This window comes from Corythoichthys intestinalis, chromosome 9, assembly GCF_030265065.1.
Source record: "Corythoichthys intestinalis isolate RoL2023-P3 chromosome 9, ASM3026506v1, whole genome shotgun sequence".
Taxonomy (NCBI): Eukaryota; Metazoa; Chordata; class Actinopteri; order Syngnathiformes; family Syngnathidae; genus Corythoichthys; species Corythoichthys intestinalis.
The window spans coordinates 48,915,392-48,935,453 of NC_080403.1; the positions used below are offsets into that span (position 1 = coordinate 48,915,392).

General features: G+C 39.6%; 1 protein-coding gene across 2 annotated transcripts in view; it reads left to right on the forward strand.

Moving 5' to 3' along the window:
- The window catches only part of mybphb (myosin binding protein Hb), a 32,982-nt gene extending 13,618 nt beyond the window's left edge, over positions 1–19,364 (forward strand). The window contains exons 5-14 of one of the 2 annotated variants that reach the window (XM_057846358.1): positions 8,359–8,447; positions 8,522–8,717; positions 8,790–8,929; positions 11,272–11,431; positions 13,019–13,155; positions 13,404–13,590; positions 13,668–13,721; positions 16,883–16,914; positions 17,007–17,089; positions 19,220–19,364. In XM_057846358.1, coding sequence (XP_057702341.1) covers positions 8,359–8,447; positions 8,522–8,717; positions 8,790–8,929; positions 11,272–11,431; positions 13,019–13,155; positions 13,404–13,590; positions 13,668–13,699 — 941 coding nt within the window. In that variant the 3' untranslated portion in view covers positions 13,700–13,721; positions 16,883–16,914; positions 17,007–17,089; positions 19,220–19,364. Of the gene's footprint in view, positions 1–8,358; positions 8,448–8,521; positions 8,718–8,789; positions 8,930–11,271; positions 11,432–13,018; positions 13,156–13,403; positions 13,591–13,667; positions 13,722–16,882; positions 16,915–17,006; positions 17,120–19,219 lie in introns of those variants that run through there. The other variant, XM_057846357.1, reaches the window with a different exon arrangement.
- Positions 19,365–20,062: the final 698 nt, after the last annotated feature.

Sequence of the window (20,062 nt, forward strand, 5' to 3'; positions counted from 1 at the left end):
ATGTCGAGGCTGCTAGCCCACCTGTGGCTCAACAGGCAATTGCCAAGCTGCAAGAATTTGGAATAAAGGCGGACCCGCAGGACATCCGTCACTGCTTTCTGCTCCCAACTGGGGGGAGAGGACCGCTGGTCGTGAAGTCAGCGCCACCGCCTGAAAGGAACGAAGATTTTTCTGAATGACAACTTGACTCGCTGAAATGCCCAAATAGCGAGAAAAGCACAAAATTGCCAGCACCTGGGTCTCTGATTGCAAAATCCTTGTCAAGTCGCAAGACATGAAGATAAGAGTCGTGAGAAGCCTGAAAGAGCTGACCTCATTCGAAAATTAATGATGACACCTGTTACCCCCTTTTGGATGACCAGATTGATGAGTACCATGATGACCCAACTGATAATCTTGATCCTGACCTCAACTTTTACAATAACATGTCGAACAACTGTATGTACTACACAGCGGAACAGTACTACAATTCCATGGATGTGGACGGTAAACTGAAACAAATCCACTTCAGCGCCAGGAGTCTATACAAAAATTTTGAAAGCATTGACGAATATCTACAGAGCTTCAATAACAAGTTTGATGTTATTGCCATCTCAGAAACCTGGCTTAATGAAAACAAAGGAACTCACTTTAATTTGCACGGATACAACATTGCTGTGATATCACCGACCATCTGCCTATCTTCACAAACTACACTCCACGCAACCACTGCGTAAATCTGACAAAGACAGTGTACAAAAGAATCACAACTGATCAAAACATTGAAAACATGAAAAAAGATCTTTAAACTTAAGACTGGAATGATGTTTACAATGCAAACAATGTGAATGCAGCTTATGGGTTACGATAAGCACTGCCCGGTTAAGTTGACTCTCACGAGACAACGAATGCAAAACAAACCTTGGATGACCAAGACGCTAATCAACGCTTACAAAAAGAAAACAGCGCTGTATGAGTATTTTATCACCCAAAGGACAGGGCTAAACTCCCTACACCAACTTGGACATCAACTGATACAATGAACCCACTCAAATTGACAATATGTGAAATTCCATGGCAATCAATGACTTTTGAATGATATGTGAAAAAAAACAAAACAAAAAACTGATAATAACTGGACTGTAACACAAACATGCTTGACTGTGCGTCCCGGGCTGTTGGGGGACGGGTATCGATAAGCATTTGCTTTTTCCCATCTTTCCTTTGTCTGTCATCGTCTATCTTTCGGGCAAATTCCGCACTCTGAAACTGTCAATGATTATGATGATGATGACAATGACAATAAATTCATTCATTCATTCATAAAATGGAGGGGAAGACACAACAGTAGTACTATTCATGTGATAGTTTGTGTCAGTTCAAGTCAAGCTACATTTATGGGGTTTTGCACATTTTATTAATGTGTGTTGTTGTTACGGGTCCCAAAAATGGTACCACACAACAAGTACAATAGTCCGTGGAACAGACAAAAATGAATTGATTTCAGTTTTATTGAGTATGAAGAACAAACTGGACCTTTTACTCAAAGGTTTTCACACGTTTTCTTGTAGTGACTTCAGAGAAAATGACCACAATTTATGCTTCATGCCCCTGATCCAGCCATTCTAAACTATAGACACGATCCTGCTTTAAACTCAAATTGCAGTTCTAAAACGCAACTCCATAAATAAATGTAAATAAATAAATGTAGCTTGACTTGAACTACCACATAAATTGTGCAACTGTGGTGTGTTCCCCTCCTTTTGGGCCGCATTCTAACACAATGTATGTCTAGTGGTTGCATTTGCATATAAATGGTTGCTGTCTGGCGGACGACTTGCTAATTCAAAACATCTTGGGTCATCTGGGCCACCTCTGGGTTTTTAGGAGGAGAGGCCAAATCGGCCATTGCTTGGGAATATTAGTATTTGTCTTTAGGAAAGGCCGAATTGGCCTCTGCTGGGTTTTCTAGTGTTAAAAATCAAACAATGTGATTTTCAGTTTTTTTTTTCCACATTCTGTTTCTCATGGTTGAGGTTTACCCATGTTGACAATTACAGGCCTCTCTAATCTTTTCAAGTAGGAGAACTTGCACAATTGGTGGTTGACTAAATACTTATTTGCCCCACTGTATGTATATATACACTTTTCTTTTTTAAAGTGGTATCAGTACAGTGTCGGCCGATACACAAATGTATACGTTTGTGTGGAACAACAAACTGATTTTCCTACTTTACATGTCAAGTACAGCAATAACACGCTGGAATTTCAAGGGAAGAACCACCTGCTGCGTTCTATGTAGCAGCATTTGTCAGAACCGTAAATAGCGCACGGGGGGTTGACACATATACTGGAAGCTACAAAAAAAGGAGGGATTTCTGATGAACAGTGGCAAATCTGATCAAAAATGAGCATCCACGTGAAATCAAGTCGCCTTATCGCGTCACTTAGAATGGATTAGCTGTACTGAAAAATGACTGTGTAAACATTATTGATGTCTGACAAAATGGTGGTTATGAGATGTGGTGTCACCTGAGACCAGTTGAAACCGCCCCTCCCAACAGCAACCGAACAGGAGTTCAACTTTCACCATACCACGGACCCCACCTGCTCTTTGACGCCATCCGTCTCCTCGGCTGGGCAAGCGCGTTAATGACTGCCGACATCCCAGCTATTTTTCCACGGCTTTGCGGCCATTTTGAAGGAAACCATTCATAAAAGCGTTCTATTCCCGGCGCTCCGAGACGGTATGACAATGGCTAATGAGGATTTAGCGAGCGTAGCTAAAGTGGCTCTTCCTCTTAAAGCCTTTGAGGGGATACTGATTTAACATTGGCTGACGTTGACAGTAGATAGCTTTTGGGGTTAATAGTATCTGTTTATTCAGCAATTGGTTTATTGATTAAAATATATGACAATTCATTTGCAAATGAGTTAGCCGATTAATCGTTGCAGCACTAGTTTATCTGACATTGATGGTGGTAGCAGTGTTGGGCACGTTACTTTAAAAAAGTAATTAGTTACATTACTCATTACTTCTTCCAAAAAGTAACTGAGTTAGTAACTGAATTACTCTATAGTAAATGTAACTAGTTACCAGGGAAAGTAACTATTTCCGTAACTTTAAAAAGAACTTGTTGTATGTCAAAGAATTTGAAATTTTCTGAGCAGTATTCGAGTCAGTGGAATAGAGAAGAACAGACAGGTAGTTAACTTGTTAGGTGCTTCAGCAGATTTGAATTGCTTACCACAGATGTCGACAAAAGCTTTGCCCCGGGATATAAATTACACATTACATACAGGTTCTTTCCTTTAATTTCAACAAACTTGAAATAGCGTCTATATCTCCACCTCTTAAAGGACAATTTTTCTTCTGAATGCTCTGCCATCCCGACCCTGTGCATCTGTTTTGCGTGTGTGTGTTTGACGCACGCGCTGTTCCGGTTTGCTTGTGAAATCATCGGCTCTGATTTGCTTACAACGACACATGACTCTAACCCTCAGCCAATCACAATCACTTCCATCGCATCTCTCGAGGGGCTGCATTCAGGTAGGCTAGTTTTCCGACAATTCACGTCACCTTCAAAGCGTCTGCCGTCCTCAAGATGGAAGAAGAATTATTGCTGGCTAACAGTGGGAGATGGGAACGACGCTAGCATCAGGTGTAGCAAACACAGAAACGTTATCAAACTTTGGAAAGCATTGTCTAATTGAATGAGCAGGGACAAACAGCTTGGAGTCAGAAGTACGTGCGCTATTCTCGAACCTGAACGCACTTGTCTTGGATGACAAATCAACAGAGCAGAGAGTCGACTCGACACAGCTGGTAGTTTCTTCAATTTATTCAGAGTAAGTAATGCACCACTTTTGACCGTCAGTAACGGTAACGGCGTTGTAACGGCGGAAAAAGTAATTAGTTAGATTACCCCGTTACTGAAAAAATAACGCCGTTACATAACGGCGTTATTTATAACGGCGTTACTCCCAACACAGGGTGGTAGACATCCAATCCATCTTCACCGGGGGGGCAAACTCACAGTCAAAATTGATTGGACGTCTCGCGCTGTCAATGGGACTAAAATATGAGCGTTCACAGGCCTGCCGCTGTCATTGGCAGGCAGTGAGTTAATAGTAAATGTGTTGTTATATGTTCATTAAAAAAAAAAAAAACATTAAACTTCTTCTTTATTTTTTTTATTTAAATGAAAAAGGAAAAAAAACATATTTCTTTTTTTTTTTAAAATAGCTTATATATACAGGGTGGGGCAGAGCAACTTGCTTATTTAAATTTGGTGCCCTGAAGTGACGACTGCTCTGAGGATGGAAGGGATGGACTTATTTGAGGAGGTGGGGCTTTAAGTTTAGTTATTTTTTCTCTAAGGGGCAGTTTACATGGCGACACGAATGACTGAGTAGCGGAATTGCCTCGCGTGCATATGGAGTCGGCGAAGACGAAAAATTCTGAATCCTGCCTCCAAAGTGGAAGAATTCGATTGCGGGGGCTTGAGGGGGGGCTGGCTCCGCATGAATATCAAAATCTCCTGCCGCGCGGGATCCGCGCCGATAACGTCAGCACTCGTACACGTCACATTGGGCGTGCGCAGCGGTGCTATTAAACATTAAAAACAGCTAATGGCAGAACGTTGGCTTTAATTTACTGTTTTAATAATATTTTTAAATTTAAATATGTTGAATGGTTCCATTTTTGTGCCTTTTTGAACAAAAGAAAATGCCATTGCTTGGAGAGGGTGGGCATGTTGTCTTCCGGGCTGAGGAGGTCAAAGTGCATCATTCGCTGTTGCTTGTAAATCTGCACTGCCCACTAGGGCCTGGCATGAATACTACATCGTTTTCATGCGGAATTGCGACATTGTTCGAATGGAGACGGAACCATATACAGTTGTGGTCAGAAGTTTACATACACTTGTGAAGAACATAATGTCATGGTTCTCTTGAGTTTCCAGTTATTTCTACAACTCTGATTTTTCTCTGATAGAGTGATTGGAACAGATACTTCTTTGTCACAAAAAACATTCATGAAGTTTGGTTCTTTTATGACTTTATTATGGGTGAACAGAAAAAAGTGATCAAATCTGCCTGGTCAAAAATATACATACAGCAGCGCTAATATTTGGTAACATGTCCCTTGGCCATTTTCACTTCAATTAGGCGCTTTTGGTAGCCATCCACAAGCTTCTGGCAAGCTTCTGGTTGAATCTTTGACCACTCCTCTTGACAGAATTGATGCAGTTCAGTTAAATTTGATGGCTTTCTGACATGGACTTGTTTCTTCAGCATTGTCCACAAGTTCTCAATGGGGTTTAAGTCAGGCCATTCAAAAACCTTAATTCTAGCCTGATTTAGCCATTCCATTACCACTTTTGATGTGTGTTTGGGGTCATTGTCTTGTTGGAAAACCCAACTGCGCCCAAGACCCAATCTTCGGGCTGATGACGTTAGGTTATCTTGAAGAATTTGTAGGTAATCCTCCTTCTTCATTATCCCATTTACTCTCTGTAAAGCACCAGTTCCATTGGCAGCAAAACAGCCCCACAGCATAATACTACCACCACCGTGCTTGACGGTAGGCATGGTGTACTTGGGGTTAAAGGCCTCATCTTTTCTCCTCCAAACATATTGCTGGGCATTGTGGCCAAACAGCTCGATTTTTTTTTCGTCTGACCACAGAACTTTCCTCCAGAAGGTTTTATCTTTGTCCATGTGATCAACAGCAAACTTCAGTGGAGCCTTAAGATGCCGCTTTTGGAGCAAGGGCTTCCTTCTTGCATGGCAGCCTCTCACTCCATGGAGTTGCAAAACACGCTTGACTGTGGACACTGACACCTGTGTTCCAGCAGCTTCTAATTCTTGGCAGATCTGCTTTTTGGTGATTCTCGGTTGAATCTTCACCCTCCTGACCAATTTTCTCTCAGCAGCAGGTGATAGCTTGCGTTTTCTTCCTGATCGTAGCAAAACAGTGCCATGCACTTTATACTTACAAACAATTGTTTGCACTGTTGCTCTTGGGACCTGCAGCTGCTTTGAAATGGCTCCAAGTGACTTTCCTGACTTGTTCAAGTCAATGATTCGCTTTTTCAGATCCATGTATGTATATTTTTGACCCAGCAGATTTGATCACTTTTTCTGTTAACCCATTATAAAGTCATAAAAGAACCAAACGTCATGAATGTTTTTTGTGACAAAGAAGTATCTGTTCCAATCACTCTATCGGAGAAAAATCAGACTTGTAGAAATAACTGGAAACTCAAGAGAGCCATGACATTATGTTCTTCACAAGTGTATGTAAACTTTTGACCACAACTGTAAATGCAAATTCGAAATTTTTCATCTTCTCGGAGATTCACCAGATTCACCTAAATCACACGTTTCCCTGAAGTTGTTTACCCATAAAATAATCGACTGCCAGCCAGCAACACGACCACGTGGGCAATATTAAAATGTCTACGGCATGCTGTGTTGCGAAGATTGAGCCACTGCTTGAAAAAAATGCCTCAACAGCGAATGCGCCTTCGTCCATTCCGTGATGCTCACTGGGGTTCGTGAAAAATAAACACAAAATAAATAACGCACTTTAACCAGCGTTCCGGACCGTTCCGGCCAACTTTCACCCCTTGCCAGTACTCCTTCCTTAACTCTTTGCAGTTACGAAAGATTTTTTTAGGGCTGTCAAACGATTAAAATTTTTAATCGAGTTAATCACAGCTTAAAAATTAATTAATCGTAATTAATCGCAATTCAAACCATCTACAAAATATGCCATATTTTTATGTAAGTTATTGTTGGAATGGAAAGATAAGTCACAAGACGGATATATACATTCAACATACTGTACATAAGTACTGTATTTGTTTATTATAACAATAAATCAACAAGATGGCATTAACTTTAACATTCTGTTAAAGCGATCCATGGATAGAAAGACTTTTAGTTCTTAAAAGATACATGTTAGTACAAGTTATAGAAATTTTATATAAAAACCCCTCTTAATGTTTTCGTTTTGATAAAATTTGTACATTTTCAATCAAATACAATAGCTTGCCATTGTTGATGTCAATAATTACACAATGCTCATAAAATCAGTCGCACCAAAGCGCCAGCAGAGGGAGACAAAAAACATAAGTAACAAGTGGACATGACACTGTGCCGTCATTTTAATCTGTTTGAGCGGGACATTTGCGTTAATTGTAGAGCTGTCCCGATCGATCGGGTCCGATCACGTCATTTTCAAAGTATCGGAATCGGCAATAAAATATCGGACATGCCTTTTTTTAATATATATATATTTTTTTAATTGAATCGTTTTCTAATTTTATTTAACGTTACAGACATAATGTGTTACACTCATCCAGAGTAGTTTTGGCTTAAAGTAGGGCTATCAAATTTATTGCATTAACGGCAGTAATGACTTTTTTTTTAATTAATCCCCTTAAAAATTTAACGCATGCGCTGCACGACCCACTCACGCATTGCCGCGTTGAATCTATAAAGATGCCATTTTACCTATAGATAGCGCTAAAAGGCAGCGTATAATGAGTAGAGAGAATTTTGACAGCCTTTGGAGCCATTTTTTATGTGGCTAAAGCCTTACAATATCTCTCTCAGCAATAAAAAAAAACGTGGGAGGCAAAGTGGGGAAGAAAGGTAATAGATGATCATTTTCCTAACACTCTATGTTATTTTCCAACGCAGAGAAGATATATCAATTGGTGCCCCTACGCACAGTCATGGTTGCACTTCCCATCATGCATTTGGGCAGAAGTTAAACGGCTGTAGTATCATTTACTGAAAGCTCAACAAATACACTAGATGGCAATATTTAGTCACAATATACAAAGTCACATTTATCCTTTAAGAATTACAAGTCTTTCTATCCGTGGATCCCTCTCACAGAAAGAATGTTAATAATGTAAATGCCATCTTGCGGATTTATTGTCATAATAAACAAATACCGTACTTATGTACTGTATGTTGAATGTATATATTCGTCCGAGTTTTATTCATTTTTTTCTTAATGCATTGCCAAAATGTATATGATCGGGAAAAATTATCGGGAATGATTGGAATTGAATCGGGAGCAATAAAAAAGCAATCGGATGTGGAAATATCAGGATCGGCAGATACTCAAACTAAAACGATCGAGATCGGATCGGGAGCAAAAAAACATGATCGGAACAACCCTAGTTAATTGCGTCAAATATTTTAACGTGATTAATTAAAACAATTAATTACCGCCCGTTAACGCGATAATTTTGACACCCCTAATTTTTTTCCCTCATCAGCAAAGTGTAACTTGAAAAAGAACATTTCCGATTTCAGAAACTAACACAACCGATGTTATTATTTTTTTTAATCATTCAGACCGCCCCAAGGTGCGCCTGCCTCGTTTCCTCAGGCAGCGATACGTCGCCCAAGTTGGAGACAAGATCAACCTGACCATCCCCTTCACAGTAAGCCCGGGACCTGAAAGTAGCTTTTATGTGACGTGACTAAAATGGGACTTAAGTGAGATGGTGTGTTCTAGGGTAAACCCAAACCTGTGGTGAGCTGGACCAAAAATGGGCAGCCGCTGGAGAAAGGTCGCGTGAACATCCGCAGCACGGAGAGGGACAGCATCCTCTTCATACGAGCGGCTGAAAGGGACGACTCTGGCGTGTATGAAATGACCGTCAAGGTGGACGACTTTGAAGACAAGGCCTCGCTCACCTTGCAGATTGTCGGTAGGTTCGTTGAAGACATTGACTCCTCCTTCAAATGAAGACATTGTAGTCAAATTTATTGGTTTTTGACAGAGCTTCCTGGGCCTCCGGCCAGCGTCAAGATTGTGGACACGTGGGGCTTCAACGTGGCTTTAGAGTGGACCGCACCCAAAGACAACGGCAACACGGAAATTACAGGCTACACCATCCAGAAGGCCGACAAGAAGACCGGAGTAAGAACCGCACAGGAGCATAGGCGAAGTTTGACTTTTGGGGCAGTGGGGCACAACATGTTGATGAACCCAAAATGCAGTGTCAGCAATATAATGAACTTAGAAGAATATTTATAATAATAAGTTGAGCCATATGGAGGTAGATTTGTGTCTTCATTATTCGATCCCAAAAAAAGTTGCTTCAATAAAAAAAAAAAAAAAAGGAAAAAAAAGTTCAATCAAAATATATATTTTCTATTAAAAAAGTCAAATAACAAAAAGTGTTTGAATGCAAAAATAAATTTGAAACTAAAAAATGCATTTGAAAGCTATTTTTCTTTGGATTTTTTCTTTTTTTTTTTTGATTGAAGTCAATTGTTTTTGGTTGAAACAACTTTTTTGATTGAAGTAATGTTGTGACATTTGTGTCTTTATTATTCAATCAAAAAATAAGTTGCTTCAAACAAAAACATATATATTTTCAAAAGTAACATTTTAATCATAGTAAAACAAGGTTTTGAATGCGAAAAATATTTGAGACTCAAATATTTCTATTTGAACACATACATTTTCATTTTTAAAAAATTCTTTGACATTTGTGTCTAAATCATTCAATCCCCCAAAAAGTTGCTTCAATCAAAAAAAAATAATTTCAAACAAAGAAAAAGATCATTTGAAAAATAAGATTACCCTCCCCTAATTTTTTTTTTTTTTTAAATAGTATGACCCTCAAAGATGATCGTCACATGTTCGAAAAATCATTTTGACCCATTATAAAAATATCTTTTTTTGTTCATTTCATTCATTTTTGTTGTTTATTTTATTGCTTTACAACTTTTATATACAGTGGGGCAAATAAGTATTTAGTCAACCACTAGTTGTGCAAGTTCTCCCACTTGAAAATATTAGAGAGGGCTGTAATTGTCAACATGGGTAAACCTCAAACATGAGAGACAGACAGAATGTGAAAAAAAGAAGAAAATTACATTGTTTGATTTTTAAAGAATTTATTTGCAAATCATGGTGGAACATAAGTATTTGGTCAATACCAAAAGTTCATCTCAATACTTTGTTATGTACCCTTTGTTGGCAATAACGGAGGCCAACGTTTTCTGTAACTCTTCACAAGCTTTTCACACACTGTTGCTGGTATTTTGGCCCATTCCTCCATGCAGGTCTCCTCAAGAGCAGTGATGTTTTGGGGTGTCGTTGGGCAACACAGACTTTCAACTTCCCCCTCACCCCGTGGTGTCAAAATCATAACAAGAATGGTGAGCAAAAATCCCAGAACCACACGGGGGGACCTAGTGAATGACCTACAGAGAGCTGGGACCACAATAACAAAGGCTACTATCAGTAACACAATGCGCCGCCAGGGGACTCATATCCTGCACTGCCAGACGTGTCCCCTTGCTGAAAAAAGTACACGTCCAGACCCGTCTGCCGTTCGCAAGAGAGCATTTGGATGATCCAGAAGAGGACTGGGAGAATGTGTTACGGTCAGATCAAACCAAAATAGAACTTTTTGGTAGAAACACAGGTTCTCGTGTTTGGAGGAGAAAGTATACTGAATTGCATCCGAAGAACACCATACCCACTGTGAAGCATGGGGGTGGAAACATCATGCTTTGGGGTTATTTTTCTGCAAAGGGACCAGGACGACTGATCTGTGCAAAGGAAAGAATGAATGGGCCATGTATCGAAAGATTTTGAGTGAAAATCTCCTTCCATCAGCAAGGGTATTGAAGATGAGACGTGGCTGGGTCTTTCAGCATGACAATGATCCCAAACATTTCAAGGTCCTGGAGTGGCCTAACCAGGTCTCCAGGTCTCAACCCCATAGAAAATCTGTAGAGGGAGTTGAAAGTCCGTGTTGATCAACGACAGCCCCAAAACATCACTGCTGTAGAGGAGATCTGCATGAAGGAATGGGCCAAAATACCAGCAACAGTGTGTGAAAAGCTTGTGAGGAGTTACAGAAAACGTTTGGCCGCCGTTATTGCCAACAAAAGGTACATAACAAAGTATTGAGATGAACTTTTGGTATTGACCAAATACTTATTTTCCACCATGATTTGCAAATACTTTTTTAAAAAAATCAAACAATGTGATTTTCTGTTTTTTTTTCTCCCCACATTCTGTCTCTCATGGTTGAGGTTTAACCATGTTGACAATTACAGGCCTCATTAATATTTTAAAGTGGGAGAACTTGCACAATTAGTGGTTGACTAAATACATATTTGCCCCACTGTATATAGGAAAATCAATTAAATGCAGTGACACTTTTCGGCCACCGAGGGAAACTCCGCTTCTGCACAGGAGTTCAGCTTCATGACACTAAATCCTGACGGCTGTGTTGATAGGACTGGTTCACCGTGATGGAGCACTACCACCGACTCAACGCCACCGTCTCGGACCTCATCATGGGAAATACCTACAAGTTCCGGGTGTTCTCAGAGAACAAGTGCGGAATCAGTGAAGAGGCGGCTGTCACTAAAGATGAGGCGAAGATTATCAAACTGGGTAAGTTCCAAAGTACCTTGGTTATGTTTGCAGTCAAGATGACGCAAGAACAAATAAAGGGATCATTATTGGGTCAAAAAATATTGGGTTTTCAAAACGTGTTTTTTTTTTTTTTAAGTATTAACTCATTGGCTGCCAAAGACGGCAATAGACATCCAATCTGTTTTGACTAAGAGGGCTGGCAGCAGTCTATCTAAGAGGATTTGATGTCTATAAGTGTCAGTGGCAGTGAATGAATTAAGAGCTACAAGCAATAAAATAAGCCAGAGGTATAATCATATTGCAATATACTGTATATTTTTATACAACTGAAACTTTGCAGAATAGTATTGTTTTGGTCAATAATGACGATAACGAAAATATTTCGTTGACGAACATTTTTTTCTTGGTGATGACGTGACGAGCTAAAAACCTGACTTGGGAGACTAGAACATAACGAGACGAATGCCAGTTTTCGTCTGACGAGACGACGACGAGACGAAAATTCTTTCTGTCATATGTACACAATGCATGACATTTTCATATTGTACGTCAGTTTGCATCTTGGCAGTGTTTGTGTCGTGTCATTCATTTGAAATGTCATGATGCCATCACTTCAGTCATACACACTTTTACGATTTCTCCATCAGAGAACGGCTTCTTATGTTTGGCCAACACCCACGACACTCTTAGTTAGCACTCTGTTGCAATTTGTTGTTGTGTCATAGATTTACCAATAACCTTGCTTGGCTTTTGATATGACTGCTTCAGCTTGTTAATTTCTTGCCTTCTCAATTCTGATTTAGGAGAAAACTTCAAAACAGCTCTGCTCTTTAAAATAATGGCATTTCACATTTTCACTTTTTATCAAAGCAGCTGTCTTGAAACATATTAAGCGCATAGGTTTGGTACTTGCAGTTGGTAAAATGGACGCATATTTGTCAGTCCATTCCTCATTGAAACGATGATTTTCTTTCTCCACATTTCTACTCTTAGTCAACTTTGAGCATGCCATTTTATTAGATTCGGTCTTCTACTGGTGGCATGTAAACAAACAGATGGTAAAGTGCCGGGTGCAACTCGTGTTTCACACTGCTGCGGTCGGTCCACTTTAGCTAGCAGCAAGCAGGCTCTCTCAGTCAAAGCTGTGCAACAGAACGTAAGCTGAACTCAAGCTTCTTGTGTAGAATGTTTTCAATATTTAATTTTTAATATTCAAATTTGCTGCTGCGGGCCAATAAAAACTGGGCATTGAGCTGTACTTGGCACACAAGCCATAGTTCGTGCACCAGTGGTCTTGTTTCTTGTGAAAAACATCTAATTACACGTAAACATTATGAAGTCTATGACTTAAAATACGATAAGATTTAATTTAAAGAACTTTTTATAAAAAGAACTTGTTAGAAAAATATTTTCACCCAATTTTGAAATGGGATTTTTTTCCCAGTGTTGGCGGAGGTCTGCTCTAAAAGTGCCTATTTTTTTTTCCTGAAAAAAATTTTGTTACGAGTGAGTTGTGTTGTAAGAAAATGGAGCCACAAGCTCCTGCTTGTAAAGATAGCTGATTGCTGTAATTCCTTTGAAGACATTGTGCGTGGTTTTTCACAGGCATCGAGTACAAAGCCCCTGAGTACCAAGAACACGACTTCACTGAGGCGCCCAAATTCACTACCTCCTTGGCCAACCGTGCTACCACGGTGGGCTACAGTACTAAGCTTCTGTGCTCCGTCAGGGGATACCCCAAGGTACGCTACTCCGCCCCATTCCCAAACTTTCCCCTGCTGTCATTAGCTCTATATTTTGTGTTTGTGATGAGTGTGAGGTTAAAGGAGGCCCGGGGGGCTGACAGATCAGGTGAGAAGAGGGGGAACGTGTGGCATTCTCAGGAGTTTGTCGCCATGTCAAAACTTCAGCAGCTTAAGTTGAAATAAACAGCTGCCAGAACAACATTTTTAAAAAAAAACACATCAAAAGCACTGTTCCTCCACCACAGCCCAAGATCGAGTGGCTGAAAAACCAGATGGTCATTGGCGACGACCCCAAATTCCGTCAGATCTGCGTTCAGGGCATCTGCTCCTTGGAGATCCGCAAGCCGGTGAGCTTCGACGGAGGCGTTTACACCTGCCGAGCCAAGAACAACCACGGCGAGGTCACGGTCAGCTGCAAGCTGGAAGTCCGACGTAAGTAATATAGGAAGACGTTGGCTTGAGCTGGTGATCTCGTCAAGACTAACCTGGTGCCTTTGTTTTATATATAGAGCCGGTAGTTGCAGAGGCAGAAAAGAAATAGGCGATCATCTTCATTCAGACAGGTAGGAAAAAACTTTTATTTTAGCATCAAAAATGAATCAATTCACAAGGACACGATCACTCAATGAGATTAATTTACATAAGCCCATACCCGATATCTGTTTAGGTCTTACATAATCCAATACTGTATAACATTTCAAATGGAAGAAACGAGCTCTACTGAAATAGATGCTTTACTTTATTTATTTTTCTTAACAAATAGAGACTTCCAATACAAAAGATACATTGCTTCTAACAAACACCTATCATTTGTCAATCAGTTGTTTTCAACAATAGACTTCCACTAAGTTTAGAGACCTTATTTCAAATAAACAGCTATCCCGATATTGTTTAACTCAAAAATCCGATACCGATATCAAACCGATGCGGTCATGGACTTAACATATTAATAATTTTAAAAATAAATTATTGTTCATTTACTTTTCGCGCTATGAATGCAAATGTTCTGCTCACATTATAAATCACAACCATCTTATACCGCAGGTCTAAATGCACAAATCCGATTGCATAAATGTGGACCATTTCAAATCCGATCACTTTTTTATGTGGTTAAAATCCAATCTGGGCCACATCTTTCCAGAAATGTCGCATAAATGTGGACCATTTCAAATCCGATCACTTTCATATGTGGTTAAAATCCGATCTGGGCCACATTGTTCCAGAATGTGGCTGCGGTCTGAACTGTCAAGTCCACTAAATCGGAATTCATGCAGCAATTACGTCAGCAAAGAGCGAAAGACAGGGCGCTACGCTAGCAGTGCAGTTGTGCATTAGCGTTAGCACGTAGCTTGAACGCGGCTTTTGGGGAAGGAGCAGTATGACGACAGTCATAAAAAATAAAATGGTTGAGGATAATAAAATGATAATGAAAAACCGATGTCGATATCATTCGATTTCATTTTAAAATGCTTTTATCAGTTATTGGCTTCCCGATAATATCAGACAACTCTACGCTGCTGTCCTTGCTGTATTAGAGGATATTTACACCAAAAGACCGGTAACCGGTAACACTTAATTTGACAATGTTATCATAAGACTGTCGTAAGACCAAATGAACCCCCATGATTCATTGAATCATTCATTGCTTCAAGAAGCTTCATTTAGCCATCACTACTCCCTTAGCGTAGACAGTCAACCTCTACTGCCACCTGCTGTCAACACTGTTGTCGTCCAACAAGCCTCCAAGCATGCGTTGCAGCGCTACAGATGTAAATAAAAATCAAAATTCATGTTACGATCTTATTATTTCTTCAGTTACTGTTCCACTTGTTTCATTAAATACTAGTTATGCTATTAGGTAACACTATTTGACAGTGGCGCCATAAGACTGTCATAAGACCATCATAATTATGACATGACACTGCCATGAGCATTATTAAATGCTTATGACAGATATTATCTCACTTTTGAATGGATGTAAAAGATCCAGGTAGGAGATAAATGGAGTTAGTGACATAATTCGCTGGATGACACATAATGACATCTGTCATATACATTCATTAATGCCCATTATAGTGTCATGTCATAATTATGAAGGTCTTATGCAGGGGTGAAAGTGGCTAGAACTTCTTGCCGGAAACCTCCGAAACGAAGTTTGCCACAGAGCCAGAAAATGTTATTTATTTATATATTTTTTTTCTTTTTCTGGGGGGTCAAACCTCTTACACTACTGAAATGCAAAGAAAACTGTTTTAGCAGTTATTTCTAGAACACATACAAAAACTGATTTTCATTCAAAATGGAATTTTTTTCAACAAAAACAGCAATAACCCCAACCTCCAGCTCCTAATTTTTATTTTCCCTGATTTACTCACATACTAAATGCCAAATCTTAATTTTAACTACTTAAGAACATAGGATGTAAATTAAAGTTGAAGTTAATGTAAACATTTACTTTTTGGTTCTTTTTTTTAATAACAAAGATATGAGCAACATACTTGTACATTCAGAAATGTAAGTACAAATGAAATATTATGCAGTGTGAAATGGAATATATTTTGAAGATCGCGCAAACATTGACTTTTTTTAAATCATAAGGAAATGAATAAATAGCCTTAGATAAATGAACACATTGACAGCTCAGATGTTCTGAACCTCCCCATCAGAGTAAATAAAACTAAATATGATAAGTAAGCCTCCTCATGTCTTTTGTTGCTCTTAAAGATTTGATTCATTTCATGTTGCATTGCCCTTTTTTTGTCGGATCAAGTCAACAAACTTTTTTTTTTTTTTTTTGCTGTTCCAGAAAACATGCACATTTGAACCAATCAGAGCTAACTATCTCTGCTGATCACATGTCAGTATGACAGCCAATTGAACGGATAAATGAGTCCAGGTGTTTTGCTTTGCGTGTATTCGCACATTGACATGACTCATCAACGTCAGACTCAGAAAACTGCAGCAGCTGGGGAAACCTCAATGCCGTTCGTGGAATAAAATAAATAATAAATATTAGTGGAAACAGATTACGCTACACGAGCACTTTATTATGCATGTTGTTAACACTTGTGTAAATAAATCTGATGTTGGTAGATTGTTTCCTTCTTGGAGATGAAATGTATGAAATGTGTGGCAGCTTAGCATTTGAAAAAAAATTTTTTTTACATAGCGTTTTGACAGTTGCCGTCATATTTTCGGAATCAAAGCACCGTGTACAGCATTCTGGCCCTGAATCTTATACTGGAACTGTGTTCCTGACCGGTCTGGTCAACTTTCACCCCTGGTCTTATGGTGGTCTTTATTTGACAGCGGCGTCATAAGTGTTACCTATTAACGCAATAAATCAACAAATAAGCCACACTGGACTATAAACTGCAGGATACAAAATGAGAGAAAAAAGTAGCGACTTATAGTCCAGAAATTACGGTAATGTCTGAGTTTTAAGATGGTTCAGGTGACCTCCTAACATGGAACGTTTGCTAAACTGGGATACCGTACTGGAACGGCAAAGTCCATAAATTATATTGCAAATGTTGCGCCTCTTCAAAAGCCTTGCTCACATTTCCGTGACTCAGACATATATGCAGCCTCCTCATTGTGTATTTATTTCAATAATGAGCCTTTTTAGTGCGTTGTAAATGCTTTTTCTTATATAAAATACCTTTAAGTGTGCCTTGGACTCTGCTAACACCTGTTGTGCTTGTGCATTGGATTCCCAAATTAGGAGCAGAGGGAGCGAGGCCTTCGCAGCATAAGGTGCGAGACGCTTATAGCCTGGTCTAAAATTAGATCTTCCCTTCCATAATCAACACTTTTTGATTTGAACTTCCCTTTTCTTCCTTCGACAGGAAGGTTCTTGATTCCATGTACAGTACAAACGGTTGAAGTCCGAAACCATCTCTACCATCATCTTTTTTTCCTTCTTCAAATGGTAACAATACATATGTTTTCAGAATGTGTCCAAATAAACATTGTCTGATCATTTTTCCTAGCGTGTGGCAACGTTTCTAATAGATGTTTTCAGCATACAAAATTCCCAAAGTCACCTAAGCAATTTAAAAAGTGTTGCTGACCCAATGTACATTAGCTGTGTTTTGTAGGTTACATGATCCTTACTAAAAACAAAATACGTGTCCACTAATTCAAGAGCACATAGCTGCAATAAATTCATTGAATTGCTTTAAGGGCGCGCAGACGTTCGGCAGCCAACGCTCACATGCGAATCATGTCGCGGCGGTCGTGCAGCTATGTGGGCATGGATTTACTGGCATAGTGATTATCAGGGTAAGCTTGTGCTGATTCAAATTGGCATGCTGTGCTACGGCGCCCCTAAATGGACTTCGGCAGAAATAAAATAAATTCAAACTATCTGGTGCGCACCAGAAACAATCTGGTAAACATTAGCATTAGATAGCATTTAAACTAGCAGACTTTTGCAATGCAAGTTAGCCAATTGTTCTTTTGTAAGATACTCATATTTTTTTTATACATCATTTGAGTTCTCCTACTTGAAAAGATTAGAGGCCTGTAATTGTCAACATGGGTAAACATCAACCATGAGAGACAGAATGTGGAAAAAAACAACAGAAAATCACATTGCTTGATTTTTAAAGAATTTATTTCCAAATTAGAGTGGAAAATAAGTATTTGGTCACCAACAAACAAGCAAGATTTCTGGCTATCAAAGAGGTCTAACTTCTAACGAGGTCTAACAAGGCTCCACTTGTTACCTGTATTAATGGCACCTGTTTTAACTCATTATCAGTATATAAGACACCTGTCCACAATCTCAGTCAGTCACACTCCAAACTCCAGTATAGCCAAGACCAAATAGCTGTCGAAGGACACCAGAGACAAAATTGAAGACTGAATCTGCAATCGGTAAAACGCTTGGTGTAAAGAAATCAACTGTGGAAGCAATTATTAGAAAATGGAAGACATCTCCCTCGATCTGGGGCTCCATGCAAGATCTCACCCCGTGGCGTCAAAATGATAACAGGAACGGTGAGCAAAAATCCCAGAACCACATGGGGGGACCTAGTGAATGACCTACAGAGAACTGGGACCACAGTAACATAGGCTACTATCAGTAACAAAATGCGCCGCCAGGGACTCAAATCCTGCACTGCCAGACGTGTCCCCCTGCTGAAGCCAGTACACGTCCAGGCCCGTCTGCAATTCGCTAGAGGGCATTTGGATGATCCAGAAGAGGACTGGGAGAATGTGTTATGGTCAGATGAAATCAAAATAGAACTTTTTGGTAGAAACACAGGTTCTCGTGTTTGGAGGAGAAAGAATACTCAATTGCATCCGAAGAACACCATACCCACTGTGAAGCATGGGGGTGGAAACATCATGCTTTGGGGCTGTTTTTCTGCAAAGGGACCAGGACGACTGATCTGTGTAAAGGAAAGAATGAATGGGGGCCATGTATCGAGAGATTTTGAGTGAAAATCTCCCTCCATCAGCAAGGGCATTGAAGATGAGACGCGGCTGGGCAACAAATGAGTGGCTTCATAAGAAGAATTTCAAGGTCCTGGAGTAGCCTAGCCAGTCTCCAGATCTCAACCCCATAGAAAATCTGTGGAGGGACTTGAAAGTCCGTGTTGCCCAATGACAGCCCCAAAACATCACTTCTCTAGAGGAGATCTGCATGGAGGAATGGGCCAAAATACCAGCAACAGTGTGTGAAAAGCTTGTGAAGAGTTACAGAAAACGTTTCGCCTACGTTATTGCCAACAAAGGGTACATAACAAAGTATTGAGATGAACTTAGGTATTGACCAAATACTTATTTTCCACCATGATTTGCAAATAAATTCTTTAAAAATCAAACAATGTGATTTTCTGGGTTTTTTACCACATTGTCTTTCATGGTTAAGGTTGTTTCTTTTCACGGTTGTTTTTGCTCACCGTTCTTGTTATCATTTTGACGCCACGGGGTGAGATCTTGCTGGGAGCCCCAGATCGAGGGAGATTATCAGTGGTCTTGTGTGTCTTCCATTTTCTAATAATTGCTCCCACAGTTGATTTCTTTACACCAAGCGTTTTACCTATTGCAGATTCAGTCTACTCAGCCTGGTGCAGGTCTACAATTTTGTCTCTGGTGTCCTTCAACAGCTTTTTGGTCTTGGCCATTGTGGAGTTTGGAGTGTGACTGACTGAGCTTGTGGACAGGTGTCTCTTATACTGATAATGAGTTAAAACAGGTGCCATTAATACAGGTAACGAGTGGAGCCTCGTTAGACATCGTTAGAAAAAGTTAGACCTCTTTGACAGCCAGAAATCTTGCTTGTTTGTAGGTGACCAAATACTTATTTTCCACTGTAAGTTGGAAATAAATTATTTAAAAATCAAACATATGATTTTCTGTTTTTTTTTTCCACATTGTGTGGTTTACCCATGTTGAAAATTACAGGCCTTTCAAATCTTTTCAAGTAGGAGAACTTGCACAATTGGTGGTTGACTAAATACTTATTCGCCCCACTGTATGTTATATTTTTCTTATAGAGTATTCGACGAGGAATATGATAGACCCATTAATAAACTTTTTGGGAAAAATCGAAATTTCTTTAAGTAGTCTGATGAATAATGACTTGGCCTGTGAAAGCCAATTCTAATTCACTCGGCAACGAGTTTACACATGATGAAAAGTCAATGATTAATTATGTAGATCTGCTTGTCGAACTTGTATAACATGCGTAAATTTCGAAACGCAAATCATGCTGGTTGGAATTGTTAAGAGAAACGTTATATAAATTGCCAAACGATTCCATTAAATCGGAACACACGGAACCGGTTCTCTAGGTTCTCGATTTCCATCCCTAATTACGTGCATGCGCAGAACTGCTCATTTTGTGCATTCCTGGATACTTAAGAGATGATTAACAAGTTTGTATTTCTTG